This window comes from Myotis daubentonii, chromosome 13 (assembly GCF_963259705.1).
Source record: "Myotis daubentonii chromosome 13, mMyoDau2.1, whole genome shotgun sequence".
Taxonomy (NCBI): Eukaryota; Metazoa; Chordata; class Mammalia; order Chiroptera; family Vespertilionidae; genus Myotis; species Myotis daubentonii.
In genome coordinates this window covers 56,944,965-56,962,367 of record NC_081852.1, presented here as the reverse complement: position 1 = coordinate 56,962,367, position 17,403 = coordinate 56,944,965, and the positions used below count along the sequence as shown (strand labels likewise).

Here is a 17,403-nt window from a genome sequence, read left to right as displayed (position 1 = left end):
AACTTAATGGACCGGACGGTTTCAGTCCCTGACTGCTTTTCCAGGTGCAAAACGGACACCCCTGCCGCCCCGCCCCCGAGTCCACCGGGAGGGGACTGGGAAGGCGCCCGTCCTGCCCCGCTCGACAGGGGAGGCTCGCGCAGACCCGCCCTGGCGCAGTGCTTAGAGTGGGGTTCCCACAGACGCGCTAGATCCAAGGGCCGGTTTTGTCCAGAATCCACCTCTTGGGGTCCCGGAAGGGCGGGCAGGCGGAGAAAGGTGTGCAAGAGCGAGCCGGGGCGAACCCCCACGTTGCCCCGCAGGCCCGCACGCCCTCCCGCCAGCGCAACCTGCGGCGCCGGCCTCCGCGGAGAAAGCCGAGCCGCAGCCGCGATCGCGGGCCGTGGCGGGGGCTGCAGCCCTCCCCGCCCCACCCCCTGCCCTCGGCTGGGTGCGTCCCGCCCCCCCGCCCGCAGGTGCTGCGGCTCCGGCCGCCGACTAGGTGCGCGGGGATGATCTCACCCGTGCGCTCCGCGCCAGGAGGAGGAGGAGCGGGAACCAATCCAACTTCCGGGTAGGGGAGCCGCAGCCGCCGGCGTCTTGCTTTTCCTTCCCCCTCCCCCGCCGCATCCCTCGCCTCTCCCGCCGGTCCGCCCTTTTCTTCCCGACCCCACCTGTCAACATGAACAGCTCGGACGAGGAGAAGCAGTTGCAGCTCATCACCAGCCTCAAGGAGCAAGGTAGGCGGGCGCGCGGCCGCCAGGTGCGGGCAGCGCGGCCCCTGGGCGGGGCGGCTCCCGGGCGCTGGGTTAGAGGCTCGTGGGAGCGGGGCGGGCGGTGGCGCGGCCGCGTGGGCACCCGCGGAGCCCCGTGACCCGTGGAGGAGCATCCTTCGCGCCCCGCGCGCCTCGGAGAGCCCAGGGCCGCGGGGAGCGCGCGGGTGCGGGGAATGCTGCCCGCCGGTGGTTTTAGCTGGCGATCTGGGGAGTGGGGGGAAGGGACGAGGATTCGGCCCCACGGTCCCGCCTTCCCCGCGGGATTAGCGCGTGGGGCTGGATGCCTTGGGAGGGGGTGGTGCGGGCAGCTCAGCTGGCCCTGCTCCTTAGCGTGGCCCCACCCTTGCCCCTTGGTGCGGGGAGGCCTGCAGCTTGCGCTCCAGCCTTCCCAGCTTTTCAGCCTGGTTGGCTCTAGTTCCTCTTTCTTCACCCAGCTAGGATTTTCAGGCCACGATACGTTTGATCACTTCTCGTTTTTTTAGCAATTTATTAGTCAGGGAGACAAGACCTTGCCTGTGTCCGGCTTCCTGAATGAACACGAGGCTCTCCTCCCCTGGAAAGCCGGGCATGCCCATGCCTTGCCACGCCGCCTGGGAATGGGAGGTGATCCCTTCCTGAAGAATGGTTTGAATCAGTCCTTCTCATCTCTTACCACACTTCTGAACAAAGGCACATTCACGTGGGCCTCGCCCTTTTAAAATGTGAAATTCTTACTACCCTGACCAAAGGTGGCCTGAGGGTACGGGTCAAGAAAGAGAGGAACCGCACAGATGTAGGAAGTAGCCACATCTCGGGAAATGCGCTGTTCTGACCAACTTGCTGACATGGTCATTATGTAGAAGAGCCACCGAGGGCCCCTTCTCTGAGGCTGATCCTTGGTGGTTAGTCCCAGCTGTTTCACTTCTCTTTGCTCAGCTCACCAACGCTGTGAACTTGGAGGAGGCGGTTTTCTTTTCGAGGCCTCTTATGGTTAAGTCTTACCTGACCAAAGGCGAGAGCGAACGCAGGTGATTTCATGAGGTCCTGCCCAGTGCTGTGACTTTGCAGGGATATGTGAATCTTTTTGAAGTACACACTCCTGGAAACACATCTGTTTACTGTGTGAACTTGGGGATATTCTTGAACCTGACCGAGAGATGGTCAGAACGCGTTCCTCTGTGGTATCTAGAAAATGTTGGGAAAATGTGTGTGGATTTTGCCTTCCCAGTACCTTCAACTCCCATTGTAGATTAGCCCAAGGTCATAATGTCACAGGCATCAGTGAATCTGGTGGGTGGGCAAAATTCCTGAAGTGTTTTAGTGAAGGGCTGGATTCTATGAGTATTTTTAAATTTTCTAATAACAGCCCCCAATAACATAAAGCCTTTTTAAAATTCAAATATAGTTGACATATATTAGTTTCAGATGTACAATCTAGTGATTCAACATTTATGTATATCTTATGATAGAATCACAGCAAAAAATCTAGTAACCATCTGCTAGTTGACAAAGTTATTATATTATTGACTATATTCCCTGTGCGATATACATTATATTCCCGTGACTTATTTATTTTATAACTGGAAGTTTGACCCTCTTGTCCCCCTTCACCTTTTTACCCTCCCCTAAAGACTCTTACTTCAGATTTCATTATTGGTAATATTGGCCATTGGGGACCAGATCTTTTCATGGATGGTCAGTTTCAAATAAGAAGAAGATAAAAATTCCACCCCCCCCTCCCCCATTCTGTATATAATTTCAAGGGTAGAGTAACAATGCAGATAACCCACAAGTTGTTTATATTTGATTTTGGAATACATCCTCTGTCTCTATATTGGATATGAGAGCTGGGGAAAAGGGTGGAGTCTTAAGTTTCTGCTTCTTTCTCATACTGGAAAACATGTCATTGGTATTTTTAGAGGATTCATTTCCTTGGTTGTAGACATAGCAAAGGCAATAGACCAGTTAGAGTTTGAAATCTGTGTTTCTTAAAAGGTACGCTTTTATGTTTTTTAGGATATTGAGACTGGTGACCCAGGTGTTGGAACTTTTTGCAGCCCTCAGTGTGATTTTTATGCATCTCAGAACCAGGGCATTTGTCATTGGATCATAGACTGTGCTAACAAGTTTGAGAGTATTTAATTGCTGTTTGACCAATGGAACTCACTGGGAAAATAGGGACTTGAGGTGGAAAAACAGGCAACTATATGTTTGGGCTCTTCCTAATATTATAATCAATTTTGTAAGCTGATGGTGTGTATAATTTATTTGTATTACCTGTTAATAACATTGGGAATAACTCCACTAACCCCTATTTAATGTGAACAAGAACTAATATCCATCAAATACTCTATTTTCCTTTTTTAATGCTGAGTAAACATGTTCATTTATTCTTTTAACCAATACTTATGAGATACCTACCATATATAAGGCCCATGTAGCAGACATTGAGGGTGGGATGGTGAACCAGTCTTTGCTCTCACCAAGTTTATGGTCTGGTAGACAGTCATTCATAAAATAATCATATAAATAAATTTGTACAATTACAAATATTTTTTCTAGGATAGATTCTTAGAAATGGACTTGTTGGATTAGAAGGTATGTACACATAAAGTTTTGCTGGACATTGCAAAAGTGCCCCCCAAAATGGCAATTCCGGTTCACATCCTCCCTGCCCCCAGCAGTACCCATGACACCACATAGTGGTCAACATCAACCAACAGCACTCTTTATTCATTTTGACAGCCTGACAAGTTTCGTAATTTCGCCGATCTAATGAACAAAAGTGGTACCTTTAATGAGATCTGTATTATCTGGTTATTAGTGAGGTTTGAAATCTTTTCACATGTTTATCGACTGTTGCGGTTTCATCGTATTGTTCCTTCCTTAGCGAGTTTTAAGTCTGAAATTTGAACCCATTCCCCAGGAGGGAGCTCAGAGAGAAGGATGCTATCTACTGTGAATGGCAGAGCTGACAGCAGCCCTCCCCAATGTGAAGCCTTCAGTGGTGTGGTGAATAAGGTTGCTTTTGACAAAAGTTGTGAAATGTAATGACGGAGTCTGTCATAATATGAGCAATCTCTAATTTATACTTACCATTCCCTAAGCTCATGTCTTATAAATCACACCCACTTCTGAATTACTTCAAAACATTGTATGTTCCCTTCTAGTGAATGGTATAATTAGCTATATTATGTCTTTCCAGAAAGTTATATTATGTCCTTTAAAAAAAATTAGCCAGTGCGCGATTGCTTATGTGCAAGCAGATGTTGAGGTAATGAGGTAATTCTCCTTTTGTCTTTTTGGGGGCTTTATTTTATGGGACTGATTGACATCTCTAATGTACTGAGAAATGGCAACTTGGGATACTATTTCCAATGCATATTTCCTAGCTACCGAAGCGGACATTTCCCTTACAAAACATCATACAATTTGCTCCCCTTCCAGAATTGTTGGGAAATGACAGACTTAGCTTAGCATTTAAGGTATATGATTTTCGTTCTAACTTATTCAACCCACATGCACTGAATATTCATAGCCAGGCACTGTGCTAGGCATCAGAGATACAGAGATGAATAAAACCTCGTCCCTCCTGGTGAGGATTGCCTACTCTAGAGCTGGTGGTAGGCCTGTAAATTACAGGAAGAATGTCTAATTGACATAGTTTGGGTCATGTGTTTAAGTCCTTTGGCCAGGGGGGAGGGTGGGGCACTTTGATTGGCAGCTCCCACAAAGACCAATGGATTGGAGTAGTTGTCCAAAAAAAAGAATGGTGTGCCACTATCAGAAGGGGGGTGGGGGGGTTGCAGGCTGGGCCAACACAAACGATGGCTGTCCACTAAACTGGTCAATATAGTAATGTGTCATTTGGAACTTGTTGAGGAAGTTGTGAAGAGAATGGTTGTCACTTAACCATAATGATGTTCTAACATAATACCAAAACAACAACCATCCACCCAAAAGCTCTGGGCTTTTCTTGAGCTAACACTATTTAAAATGGATTTCCTATGGTAAGAGAATTGGTTTTAAAGCAAGGTGACCTCCTTTCATCTTTACTTACTATTATAGTCCTCAAGATTATTTAGAGAATGCTTAAGGTTCAGATGGAAATTTAGTCAAGCTTATTTTTAGAGCTGAGCTAGGCACGGGTTAGTATGCATACATATATTTCCTTGCTCTGTCAGCTGAGAGCCTAGAACAGGGGTGGGCAAACTTTTTGACTCGAGGGCCACAATGGGTTCTTAAACTGGACCTGAGGGCCGGAACAAAAGCATGGATGGAGTGTTTGTGTGAACTAATATAAATTCAAAGTAAACATCATTACATAAAAGGGTATGGTCTTTTTTTTTTTTTTTTTTTTTTAGTTTTATTCATTTCAAACGGGCCGGATCCGGCCCGTGGGCCGTAGTTTGCCCACGGCTGGCCTAGAAGAACATATCTAGCTCCAGAACGTGGCTTCTTACACCATTCTCGGATTAAAGGAACACGAGTCCTGGGAGAAATGGCTGATTCTAGGACAGGGGTGGCTGGAGCAGGAAACATACAAGATGAGCCTGGAGCATCTTGTACCAGAAACTGAGGAAGTGCTCAAACAAATGAGCCCACAGTCATGGGGGTATGTCAAGAGATACAAGAACCAACGGAAAGAACTTCCTCATTGATGTTTCTATCTCTCTCTCCCTCTTCCTTCAAATTGGCCAAACCTGGGACAATTTGAATATCGGATTATAACCCAAAGTATAAAATTGAGAGTCATGAGTCCATACTGATAACAATACATGATTGAATAAACAGGGAAAAAACACAAGTCTTCTAGAGAAACAATTCCAAGTAATGGGTGTAGATACTCCTGCTCAGAGAGTGGAGTGGAGTGCCTTATTCCTTCAATGTGGGCTGCTCACAGTGGGTTCCTTCCAAAGAGGACAGATGGAAAGGGGAGAAAGAGTGATGTTACAGTGGGGACGCAGGCTGGGCCAACACAAATGATGGCTGGCCACTGAACTGGTCAACATAGTTCTGTGTCCTTTGGAACTTGTTGAGGAAGCCTGGGCTCCTGGGCTGTGACTTCCCCAAGGGCTTCCCAGTGTTGTTTTTTTTCCTCCTTCGTGGAGACAGGAATGCTGGAGGGGTCTGGAGTGGGGTTATAACCTTCCCCCATGTCCGGCAGGCTCTGGTAGAATAATTTCTCTTGAGAGCAGGCCGGTTAAGAAGAACAGAATGCTCTAAGCATATTTCATAATGGCCGCTGCCCCCTCCCCGGCCGGGTGTTCCCTGTGACGCCCTGCCAGCCCTCTTGGAGGTAAAACTCACAGCAGTGTGGGGCCCTCTGAAGACTGATCTGTTCCTTGAGGTTTTTTTGTTGTTATTTTTTATTTCAGAGAGGACGGGAGAGGGAGAGAGAGAGAGAAAGAATGATGAGAATCATCAATCAACTGCCTCCCCCACAGCCCCTACTGGGGATCAAGCCCACAACCCAGGCATGTGCCCTGACCAGGAATCAAACCATGACCTCCTCATAGGTTGACACTCACCAGGCTCACCTGAGGCTTTTACATCTCAGACTTGTTAGGGCTGAGCTCCTAGCTGTTTGTCATGACAGTTCGGGTTTCCCGCGTTGGTGAGCGAGCAGCGTCTGCACCTTGGCCTCTGCCCTAATTAAAGTTGTGATCCTCTCTCTCTGCTCGATTGTCTCTCCAGGTTTTGGAGTAGCAGTTTGCCTCGTGACCTCAGTTCTCTGATAGATGTAAGAAGACTTGTTGATTTTCGGTTTGTTCGGCATTTTTGTTGTTGTGAGGAAGGGAGTGTCAATTTATAAGTTTGTTACATACCGGACCAGAAAGCAGACTTACATATGTATTTTAAGGTTATTCAGTTTCTTTCCTTTCTGTTGGTTACTTTTTTTTTTTAATGTATTGATTTTTTTACAGAGAGGAAGGGAGCGGGATAGAGAGTTAGAAACATTGATGAGAGAGAAACATCAATCAGCCGCCTCCTGCACACCTCCTACTGGGGATGTGCCTGCAACCAAGGTAAAGTGCTCTTGACCGGAATCGAACCTGGGACCTTTCAGTCCGCAGGCCAACACTCTATCGACTGAACCAAACCGGCTAGGGCTGTTGGTTACTTTTTAAAAATTTATCTTTATTGTTGAAAGCTTTATAGATGTTACCCCCGCCCCTTTTACTTTTCCCCCATTGACCCCCTCCTTCCCACTCCCACCCCCTCCCCTGGCCTTCACCGAACCATTGTCTGTGTCCATAGGTTATGCATATATGCATCTAAGATCTTTGGTTAATGTCTTCTGTTGATTAATTTGAAATAGCATTAATTCATTAACACTGAACTGTGTGTCCTCCCAAGTAGTGAGTGAATTTCAGGCCTTGGCATAATTTCTTTTCAGATGTGAAATCTGTCACCTTTTTTTTTAAAATCAGTTTTTCCAGCAGCGGTTTCCCTGATGTTTCTAATGCTTTAATTAACAAGTGAGGTAGAAACGACTTCTATGAGCAGGACCCGTTGGGATGTGTACAGAAGGGAGTACTGTCCTAATGGCACATTATCTGTTATGGCTCATGACCTCACTCGCCATTAGTAAGAAGCGTTTCAAGGCTCCATGAGCCTCAAAGATGCAGACTCAGTGGGTGAGGATCTACGTGGGAAGAGCTCATGAGGCAGTGGTTCCTGGTTATATCTGATGGCTACTGAAAGCTTCATTTTCTTTAAGTGTCTATTGTACCATCTGATGTAAGAGGCCCTTTGCATATGGGGAGGGGAGTAAGTGCTCTTTCAGGGTGTGTTCCTGTGAAGACAAAGCAAATCCATTCTCCCTTCTTCCTTAACATAGCACACATGTGTCAGGTGCCTCCTGCATGCCAGGCATTGTGCCAGGTGTGGGCATCCGGGTGCATGAAGACAGGCCTCACCCTTGAGGACTCTCTCTGGCCTAGCACTTTAGCACATTGTTCAGAGTAACGCCCGATAATGTTTTTCACATGAATGACCGGGAATCCGTAGACTGGTTCTGCCTCCATCATTTCTTTTTTAAAAATATATATATTTTTATTAATTTCAGAGAGGAAGGGAGAGAGAGAGAGAGATAGAAAGATCAATGATGAGAGAGAATCATTGATGGGCTGCCTCCTGCATGCTCCCCACTGGGGATCGAGCCCGCAACCTGGACATGTGCCCTTGACCAGAATCGAACCTGGGACCATTTGGTCCACAGGTTGACGCTCTATCCACTGAGCCAAATCGGCTAGGGCTCCATCGTTTCTTACTGTGGGATTTGACTTCTCAGTCTTCACAACGGCGATGTTAATCTTTGGCTTAATTGCTCTACATCACACATTGATATGAACCAGCCACTCATTCAACACGGCCGTCGACTCTGTGGTTGGTCTCCTGCCGGTGTAAGCAATGCATCCAAGTGGGAGAAAGACAAGAAAACGGACCTCTGCTCAGATAATTCATAGCATTGTATGTCGATGCTCTGTCCAGTGGAGACACATGAACAGTGTCCATTGGTAATATATTAGAAATATAGACATATAAGTGCTGATGTTTGCCTGAGGTATATGGGGAGGGTTTCTTAGAAGAAATGACAGGTTGAATTGCATTGAAGACGAGGAGGTAGGGAAGATGGGGGAGGGGAAGACCTTGCAGGCAGAGGGAAAAATATTTTAAAGGCATCTGGGTACTAAAGGTCTGAGGGGGTTCAGGGAAGCATTGGGACTTGGGGTGTGATGGACTGAGTTGTGGTCTTTGACCGAATAGTGTGGGGGTAGGGAGGGAGAGTGGGGTCCTAACATCTTGGGGGCCTTTAAATAAGAGAGTGAAATGTCCAGGTTGCTTTGTCACTATGCTGTCTACCCCGTAAAGAATGAACTTGGGATAGAGGGAGGCTAGAGGCTAGACTGGAAGTGTTTGCTCTTATTAAGGGTCGGAATCAGGGCAGAGGTACTGGCTGTTGAGGAAGGGTAGATCGGAGAGTCATTTTAAGAGATCTGAGCAGTTTGGTCCTTTGGAGGTGGGGCAGAGTGGGGCATCGGGGTGATCCGGAGGTGCTAGCCGGAGGACTCGGTGGGTGATGGCATCAGGGGAAGGAGATCCTACGCAGGAAGTAGGAGGTTTCCATGAATGGGAATCCATCGTGCTGAGTTTGAGGACAGAGATGTCCTGAATAGTATTGTCCAGTAGAACCGTCTTCTTCTGTGATAAGGATGTTCTGTGTCCACTTTCACTGTGGTAGCCACCAACCGCTTGTAGCTATTGCGCCCTTGAAGGGTGGCTAATGCTACTGAAGGACTGACATTTTTAATGTTATTTAATTTTAAGTAAATTAGATGTGAGTAGCCGCACTTGGTATGGCATATTTGACAGTGCAGGTCTAGAAAGTAGGGGTTGGAAATACTGACCTGGAGCCAACGCTAGAGATGGGATGATTAACCTACCTGAGAGATGGGCCGGAGAGCTCCCAGGCACATGGGCACTTCAGGCTGAACTGGGAAGGTCCCAGGAGAACTGATTGTTTTCACCCTCGCCAGAGGTGTTATCTTCCGCAGTTATCAACTTCAATTGTGATGTTTCTGAAACAGCTAAGTACACTCTGCTGCTTCCTGGGCTGGCTAGCTCATGATTTGCAGCTTGGAAAGAAAACTCCCATTCTTGGAATTTAGGGAGTTAGAAAATAGAAAACCAGCATGATCCTTGCAACACTTGCTCTGCTTGATACTCTCCACATCTTCCTTTTTTCCATTCTGTACTCTTAGGTGGGGATTCCCCTCCTTGGCTGCACATTACTATCACCTGGGGTGCTCACTTCTAAAAAAAAAAAAAAAAAGGATGTCAGGGTCTCCCCTAGAGGAGTTAAACCAGAAGCTTGGGTTGGGGGTGGGTGGAGAGGGGGCCAGCCATCGGTATGACCTAAAAGCTTCCCGGGAGATGCCGATGGCAGCCAGGGTTGAAACAGCAGCTCTTGGGCGTGCTTCCACTTCTTTGCCCAGCTACGGTTGACCGTTAGTCCCCGTTCTCCTCTTACTTGGCGGGGGATAGTAGTCCTTTGGGTGGCAGACACTTCTCTGCTGTGCCATCTTTCAGACCACGGGGGACAAAAGTACGCCCCAGACTGAGGGCATTAGAGACCAGCCTCCTCCGTTGTCGTGCACACGTGATTTGATGTGCTTGGCCGTGTCAGTAATAATAATACCCATGGCTAACGCGTATGGAACACGTCATATGCCCGAGCACTCTTCTATCATACGCGTGAAGTCACTCACTCTTAGTAACAGTACTGTGAGACGTGTTTAGTTATTATTCCTATTTTCCAGATGAGGATTAGGAGACTCGGATTAACCCGTTTGCCCAAGGTCCCCAGGCTGCCCTGCTCTGGGGCCGGGATCGGGCTGCACTCTTTCATTTCTGGGCTGTGGGACCTGAGGGTACAGTGGAATGAACTACCCCTGTGGACTGAGGGACGGTGTCTGCCCAAGCTGTGGGTATTTTTTCCCAGGGCCGAGAGTTGGTCAAATCCATCTTTTCTTTGGCATCGGTTAGTTTAAGATTTGGAGGATCTCTCTCATCAAATCACTTGAGCTGTGCGACGGACTTAAATCTGTCAAACTGTGAGCCGTTCTGGAACAATAAGAAGGCTTTTTCTGTGGCTCTTCAATCTTGCCAAAAAAGAAGTTACTGAGTAATGTAGGTCACTTCCTGCTTGTCCAGTTTTGCTGAGGTTGGTTACATATATTCACTATGGTGTGTGTGTGTGTGTGTGTGTGTGTGTGTGTGTGTGTGTAAATATTATTTAGAGCAATGAGCTGGGTTTTCTAACTTCAAAGAAATAAAAAATATTAGTAACTTTTCTTTCCTCTTCTGCCTTGTCCCTCTTCCCTCTACCAAGTGATTGAATTCTTCTCACACCTTTCTTCTCCTTTCCCTGTACCTGACTTTAGTATTATTTTTAACTCACACATAATCACAATAAAACATGTCTTCTGCGATTTCCATTAAGATACAATAGGTGAAGGGTTCTTAATGAACCCTTTTCATAAAGACCCAGTCACTGGGAGTCTATAATGTTTCACCTGAATTCTGTTGGCAATATAATGGAAGAACAGTACCGGTATTTTTCAAAAGCCTTCAAAGCCATTATCTGATGTTTTAAATACAAAAACATTTTCTTAATGTCACTATGAGATCATGGTTCTAGAAGCCTTTATTTTTTGTTTTGTACGTCTGTAAAGTAGGTCAATAAGAATAGAGTGGTAAATCAATCGTGATTTTTCAGCTTCATCTGCAGATACTTTTAAATGTCAAGTAAACTAATGCAAAGTCTCTCAGTAAAGTCTATATTTAGTTTTCCAAGCAATATTACATATAGTAATAAGATCTGGAATTATGAGCATAGATGACCCAATGGCATAAGTCAGTGGTTCTCAACCTGTGGGTCGCGACCCCTTTGGCGGTCGAACGACCCTTTCACAGGGGTCGCCTAAGACCATCCTGCATATCAGATATTTACATGACAATTCATAACAGTAGCAAACATTACAGTTATTAAGTAGCAACGAAAATAATTTTATGGTTGGGTCACATGAGGAACTGTGTTTAAAGGGCCAGAAGGTTGAGAACCACTGGCATAAGTGCATATGTTTAGCATCCCTTAGTTCTTTTGGTTTGTAAAAAAAAGCGTGTGGGGGGGGGAGGGGGAGGGCTTTTAGTGATTTTTCAGAACCAAGAACAATTTAGTTCGTACTCATGGGTTTGGGTTTGTGTGGTGCAGGCTGATGAGGACCTGGTGCAGGACAGGAGGGCTGCATTCTGTGGTTAATCAAATCTGTTCTGTTGGAAATGTACTTATTTTTAAAATGGCTATATCTTTACATGTATTCATTCAGCTGTTTTATGGGCTAGTTTTCCAGGATTCTTTTTGGGGTGTGGCTTTAATTCTTATTTAGATGGTCGTGGGATGCTAATAAAACTTCTGGACCGTGATGATATGATCCCATAAATATCTGTTCATTTGAATTGGATTGTCAGATGTTGGTCCTACCACCATGGTAGCTATTCTAAACCTTTTGGGTCACGATTGGAGGAAATAAAGCATGTACTTTACCCTGTGAGTTGTCTGTTTCTGGGCTGCTCTCTGATTCAGTGGTTAGAATCGGAGACACTTCTAGAATTAATGACCGGATAGATATCTGGGATGTTCTTGAAACCCTGGTTTCAGATTTTTTATTTTTATCTTTAGGTTATTCATAGAAGTAGGAAGTCCTGTTCATCTTTTTTATTTTTTTAAGAAAAACTTTTTGTATATAAATCCAATTATATTTTTAGAAAGTAAAAGTATAAAATTCCAATCTGATGATTTCCTGAAGCAGTGGTTCTCAACCTTCCTAATGCCGCGACCCTTTAATGCAGTTCCTCATGTTGTGGTGACCCCCAACCATAAAATTATTTTTATTGCTACTTCATAACTGTCATTTTGCTACTGTTATGAATCGTAATGTAAATATCTGATATGCAGGATGTATTTTCATTGTTACAAATTGAACATGATTAAAGCATAGTGATTAATCACAAAAACAATATGTAATTATATACGTGTTTTCTGATGGTCTTAGGCCCATCAGAAAGGGTCATTCGACCCCCAAAGGGGTCGCGACCCACAGGTTGAGAACCGCTGTCCTGGAGTGTGTTAGCAGTCAAAGTGCTGGGCTGGGAGTGGGCAGCAGTTCTGTGAGGCCCACCCGAGGCACTGTGCTCCGTCATCAACCCCGGGTCCTTCTCTTTCTTCCCGTCACACGCTCTGAATGTACATCCTCACTGTGAGCGTATCTAAAAATGGTGCTTTGGCCCGGCCGGTGTGGCTCAGTGGTTGAGCATGGACCCATGAACCAAGAGGTCACTGGTTCGATTCCTAGTCAGGGCACATGCCTGAGTTGTAGGCTCTGTCCCCAGTAGGTGGCGTGCAAGAGGCAGCAGGTCGATGTTTCTCATTCATGTTTCTATATCTCTCTCCCTTCCTCTATCTCTAAAAATCAATAAAACCACATTTAAAAAAATAAAAATGGTGCTTTGACTAAAAGATGAATGTGGGGGGTTCAGATTACTTTATTTTTCTGGCAGTAGAGGGTTATAAGTTGAAAGCTGCTGTTTTTCTCCTCCGTATAGTTGGACACATTTCTAAGTAATTCACACGTTTTTCCAAGCCAGTGACATGAATATGGCTGGTGTGTGGGGCGTGGTGCATGAGCATCTTGCAGGGCCTGGAAGCAGTTGTTCTTAGCTGACTGCTCAGAGCAGGAACTTTGTTGCCCTGTGGATGCTAAAGCAGACGTGTGACAGTGCGGGGGACGTGTGAGCCGACTTTATTTTCTGGCGGCTCATTAAGAAACAAACCTGATTACTGCACCACAGACTAATGGTGCTGGAAGGAACTTCAGGGAACACCCACCTGCCAGGACCAAGTCTGGGTATCAGAGAGAAGCAACTCGTCATTGGCCACTTATGGCTCCCGGGTCTCCCTGATGACCCGGGAAGAACTGAAATTCGGGTTGGTGGGCTCTCATCCGCTACGGCAGCGGCTCTCAACCTGTGGGTCATGACCCCTTTGGGGGTCGAACGACCCTTTCACAGGGGTCGACTAAGACCATCGGAAAACATATATAATTACATATTGTTTTTGTGATTAATCACTATGCTTTAATTATGTTCAGTTTGTAACAATGAAAATACATCCTGCATATCAGATATTTACGATTCATAACAGTAGCAATATGACAGTTATGAAGTAGCAACGGAAATAATTTTATGGTTGGGGGTCACCACCACATGAGGAACTGTATTAAAGGGGCGCGGCATTAGGAAGTTGGAGAACCACTGTGCTATGGCCTCTTAGAAGCAGAAGCCCTCTGTAGCCTCTTCTGCACCCCTCCTAGTCAGCAGACAAGAGCGGGTAGTTGGGGTCCTAGGTTTTCCTACCGTAAACTTGTGGCGGTGTTATATAACGTTGCTTTCCCTTTTTTTTTTTCTTTCAGCAATAGGCGAATATGAAGACCTCAGAGCCGAGAACCAGAAAACAAAAGAGAAGGTTTGTACTTCGCCCTTTCTTTCCTCTCTTCCATGTGTAAAAAGCCTAGATGGCATGGTGCATTGTTCTGCCACCAATTTCCGTTAAATGCGAATGAGAGTGGGGTGTTTTTTTTGTTTTTGTTTTTTTTTTTCTTTTCTCCTGCATGTGTGGTTCAAGCTTCTATCAACTCCAGCCTCCAGATGGTGGAGAATAGCAGGCATGCCACAGTGGGCGCTGCTCTGGGAGATTAACTACCCAGCTAAATGCAGCCAGGCACCAGGCCAAGCAGCTCAAGCCCCCAAGAATTGTACTTTCCCCCAACAGTCAGATTTGGGATTCTGGTGATGGAATTGAAGGCCTGACACATGTACTTTTGGGGTTTAGACATGCTAGATTCTGGAGGGAACTGTTTGGAATTAATCCTGCTTGGTTAGCCCAAATGCCTCCATAAACTTTTCGTCTGCTTACTTCCTCTAAGTATGTAAATAACATACCAGAAGTTGAAAAATACCCAATGTGAAGACGGGGAAGCCTGGTGATGATTTTCAGGGACCCTGGAAGTTTTATTTTTAAACTGTTAAATAATTGAACTTACTCACGTTTACAGACTACTTACCATTTTGACCTGAACATGTTTATTGAAAATTAGTGAATGTGTGTGTGTGTGTGTGTGTGTGTTCCCTGCAAATTTAGGGAGGGGACCAATGGAAGGGAAGGCTAATTTTTTAAAAAGTAGAAAGCGCCCTAACCAGTTTGGCTCAGTGGATAGAGCATTGGTAGGTGGACTCAAGGGTCCCGGGTTCGATTCTGGTCAAGGGCATGTAACTTGGTTGTGGGCACATCCCCAGTGGGAGGTGTGCAAGAGGCAGCTGATTGATGTTTCTCTCTCTCTCTCTCTCTCGTATCGATGTTTCTAACTCTCTATCCCTCTCCCTTCTTCTCTGTAAAAAATCAATAAAATATATATTTTTTTAAAAAGTAGAAGGACTGAATAGAAAATGAAAAGTAGGAGAGAACAGAACCACCCATTACTGTTTTTCGACATAAATGAAATTTACTTTTCCTTGGATGTCTCCTCCATGGATGTTCCCAGCCCAAGAGGGGAAAAGCAAAACCAGTTGGAAGGCTTAACTCAGGAGAACTCTTTGACTTAACCTAGAAGATACGAGGAGGGGAAGCAAACAGGTGTCTTCATAGGATGGAAAAGGAAGGACATAGAAGAAAATGATTAGTGTAAGAGGAAGAATAAACTTTCTGTTGTCTCTTTTCTTCTTCTTTCATTCTTGCTTACTTGTAGCCCTAGCATTGCCCTAAAGTAGATGTTCTATAAACTCCTGTGTTGGTGGTGATGATGGTTGTTGAACTGAGAGCCGCTTTCTGCAGCGAGGGTTTAAGCGAACCATCTGTTATGCGAGTGGAATCACAGGGAAAATGCATTTGGTAAAAGAAAGGTTATAAATTATCTTAGCCCATCAACTGTTTACACGTTTCCCTACACAGAGTATGGCCTAATACTTTTGTCACATCTGTATGCATTATTGACCTGCTTCTGTTCTAATTCTTTAAAAATAACTATTAACAGAAATGGGGAGAAAGGAAGTGAAAGCAGCATGGAATGCTGTGTGCTTGGGTAGAACAAAATAGAGTGGTTTTAAGTTCGCCGCACTCTGTTTATCTTCTGTTAAAAGACTAGCAGGCTTATTACTGAAGATTTTCCCCCCAAAAGGGGGGCTGTATTACAAAGGAAGGCAACATATAATAAAAGCCTTTTCTGCAGCATAGAATGAGTAAAAGCAGCTGTAGTTCCGGCTGTGGTAAGCGGAGAACACCATTTTCTCTGGCCACGCACTTTCTTGTGCCTGGCTGGGTGATCTTTGTCTCCTCCGCATCAGCAGGTATACGTGGCCATCCTTGCCTCATGGCCCCAACCCAGAGTTCTGTGAAATCAGTCAAGGACGGGAATCCAAAGGAAGACTCCACTTGCCATAATTAATTTGAGGTGGGGAAATTTTTGCATGAGTGGAAGGGACCCAAAAAATAAATTGTAAGTTATTTCTCCCTTCCACATGTCCACGTTAAGTCTGACTATCTTTGTTGCCAAATCATTAACCTTATCTGTGGGAAGAAACAGTGGGTGTGATTCTTTTGGGTGATATATATATTTTTTAAAAGAGAGTGAAAGGGAGGGGAAGAGACAGAGAGAGAAACATTGATGTGAGAGAGACACATCAATTGGTTGCCTCCCGCATGTGCCCCAACCAGGGTCAGGCATCAAGCCTGCAACTGAGGTATGTGCCTCTGACTGGAACTGAACCCAGGACTCTTCAGTCCACAGGCCAATGCTCTATCCACTGAGCAAACTGGCTACGGTGGGTAAGATCTTTTTAGGCCTTGTTTGGAATCTCTTCTGTTGAGACAGGTGGTAGGACATGAATCTCCTCAGAGCAGGCGTTGCTTAAAAGGCAGTGTTTATTACTAAGTCACTATGGGTCATGTGCTCTTCTTTATCTCCCTTATCTGATGCTTCAAACAGCCCTGGGCCAGCTCCATTTCCTGAAGAACAGGACCTCAGGGTCCAGCAGGCTCAGTCTAGACTCAAACATGGATCTTCTAACCACCACTGTTCTCTTTGAAGCAGGTGAACTTAAGGGAGCTAATTAACTTTTCCACAAAGGGCTAGGTCTTATCCACAATTCTTTATTGTTAGCTTGTGAACTTCCCACACGAATTTAATTCCACACGTGATCAGACTCAGTGCTTTCCTGGATCATTTGTCTATCCATTTGTATTTAGAAACTGAACGTTGAGTATCAGATCAATCTATGTCAGTAAAATCCACGAGTGTGGGTGTGTGCATACAGCATTCCTGACATTCCTGCCTTCCAAGGATAAGAGTCGGAGATTTGGGAGGGTGGGCCAAAGTTTTCCTGATCTTTTCCTTTGCAGGGTTCCCTTTTTAAGAAATGTAATGACCCTCATTTTTTATTTTTTATCATTGTCTTTGAAGGTGTGATCAGAATCTTTTTGAGTTGATAAGGAAAGCTTTTTGAAGGGAAAACTTTGTGTTGAATGGCTTCTGAGTACTGGGGTAGAAAAATGCCCACGAAAGTCCAGTCTACTGAGGGGCACAGGCAAGTTGACAAATAACCGTAAGAAACTGTGATGATAGAAGTGAATGCCTAGGGTTTGGGGGTGGATGGGAAAAGGACAGAAAACACAAGGTTCCTACTCAATGCCATGTGACCTACTCCGTAGCTCATAATGCTTGGCTTAAATGCCACCTACTGTTTTTAAAGTCTCTAATTCTCTTAGGAGCAGAATTAATTGTTTGCTTCTTTGTAATAAAACATCTGAATATTTCTTATGCACTTATCACATTTTATCAACACAAGTTCATTATTATCAAAATGTCTCGGGTACACATGTATGGGTTGGATTAAAATGTGAACACTTCAGTTTTTTTGTTTTTTATTTCTAACATCAAAGTAAGTGGAGATTTTGGAAAGGGTGCTATTTTATTTTATTTTATTTTATTTTATTTTATTTTATTTTTGCCTAGTTTCTAAAGAATGTTATCAACAGTATGTTAAAAAGCAA

The 17,403-nt window shown here is 45.1% G+C and overlaps 1 protein-coding gene across 2 annotated transcripts in view; it reads left to right on the top strand.

The window, feature by feature from the left end:
- The first annotated feature begins 505 nt into the window (after positions 1-505).
- Positions 506-17,403, top strand: part of SHTN1 (shootin 1) — an 85,719-nt gene continuing 68,821 nt past the window's right edge. Inside the window, exons 1-2 of one of the 2 annotated variants that reach the window (XM_059661537.1) lie at positions 506-719; positions 13,772-13,824. In XM_059661537.1, coding sequence (XP_059517520.1) covers positions 662-719; positions 13,772-13,824 — 111 coding nt within the window. In that variant the 5' untranslated portion in view covers positions 506-661. The remainder of the gene's footprint in view (positions 720-13,771; positions 13,825-17,403) is intronic. The other variant, XM_059661536.1, reaches the window with a different exon arrangement.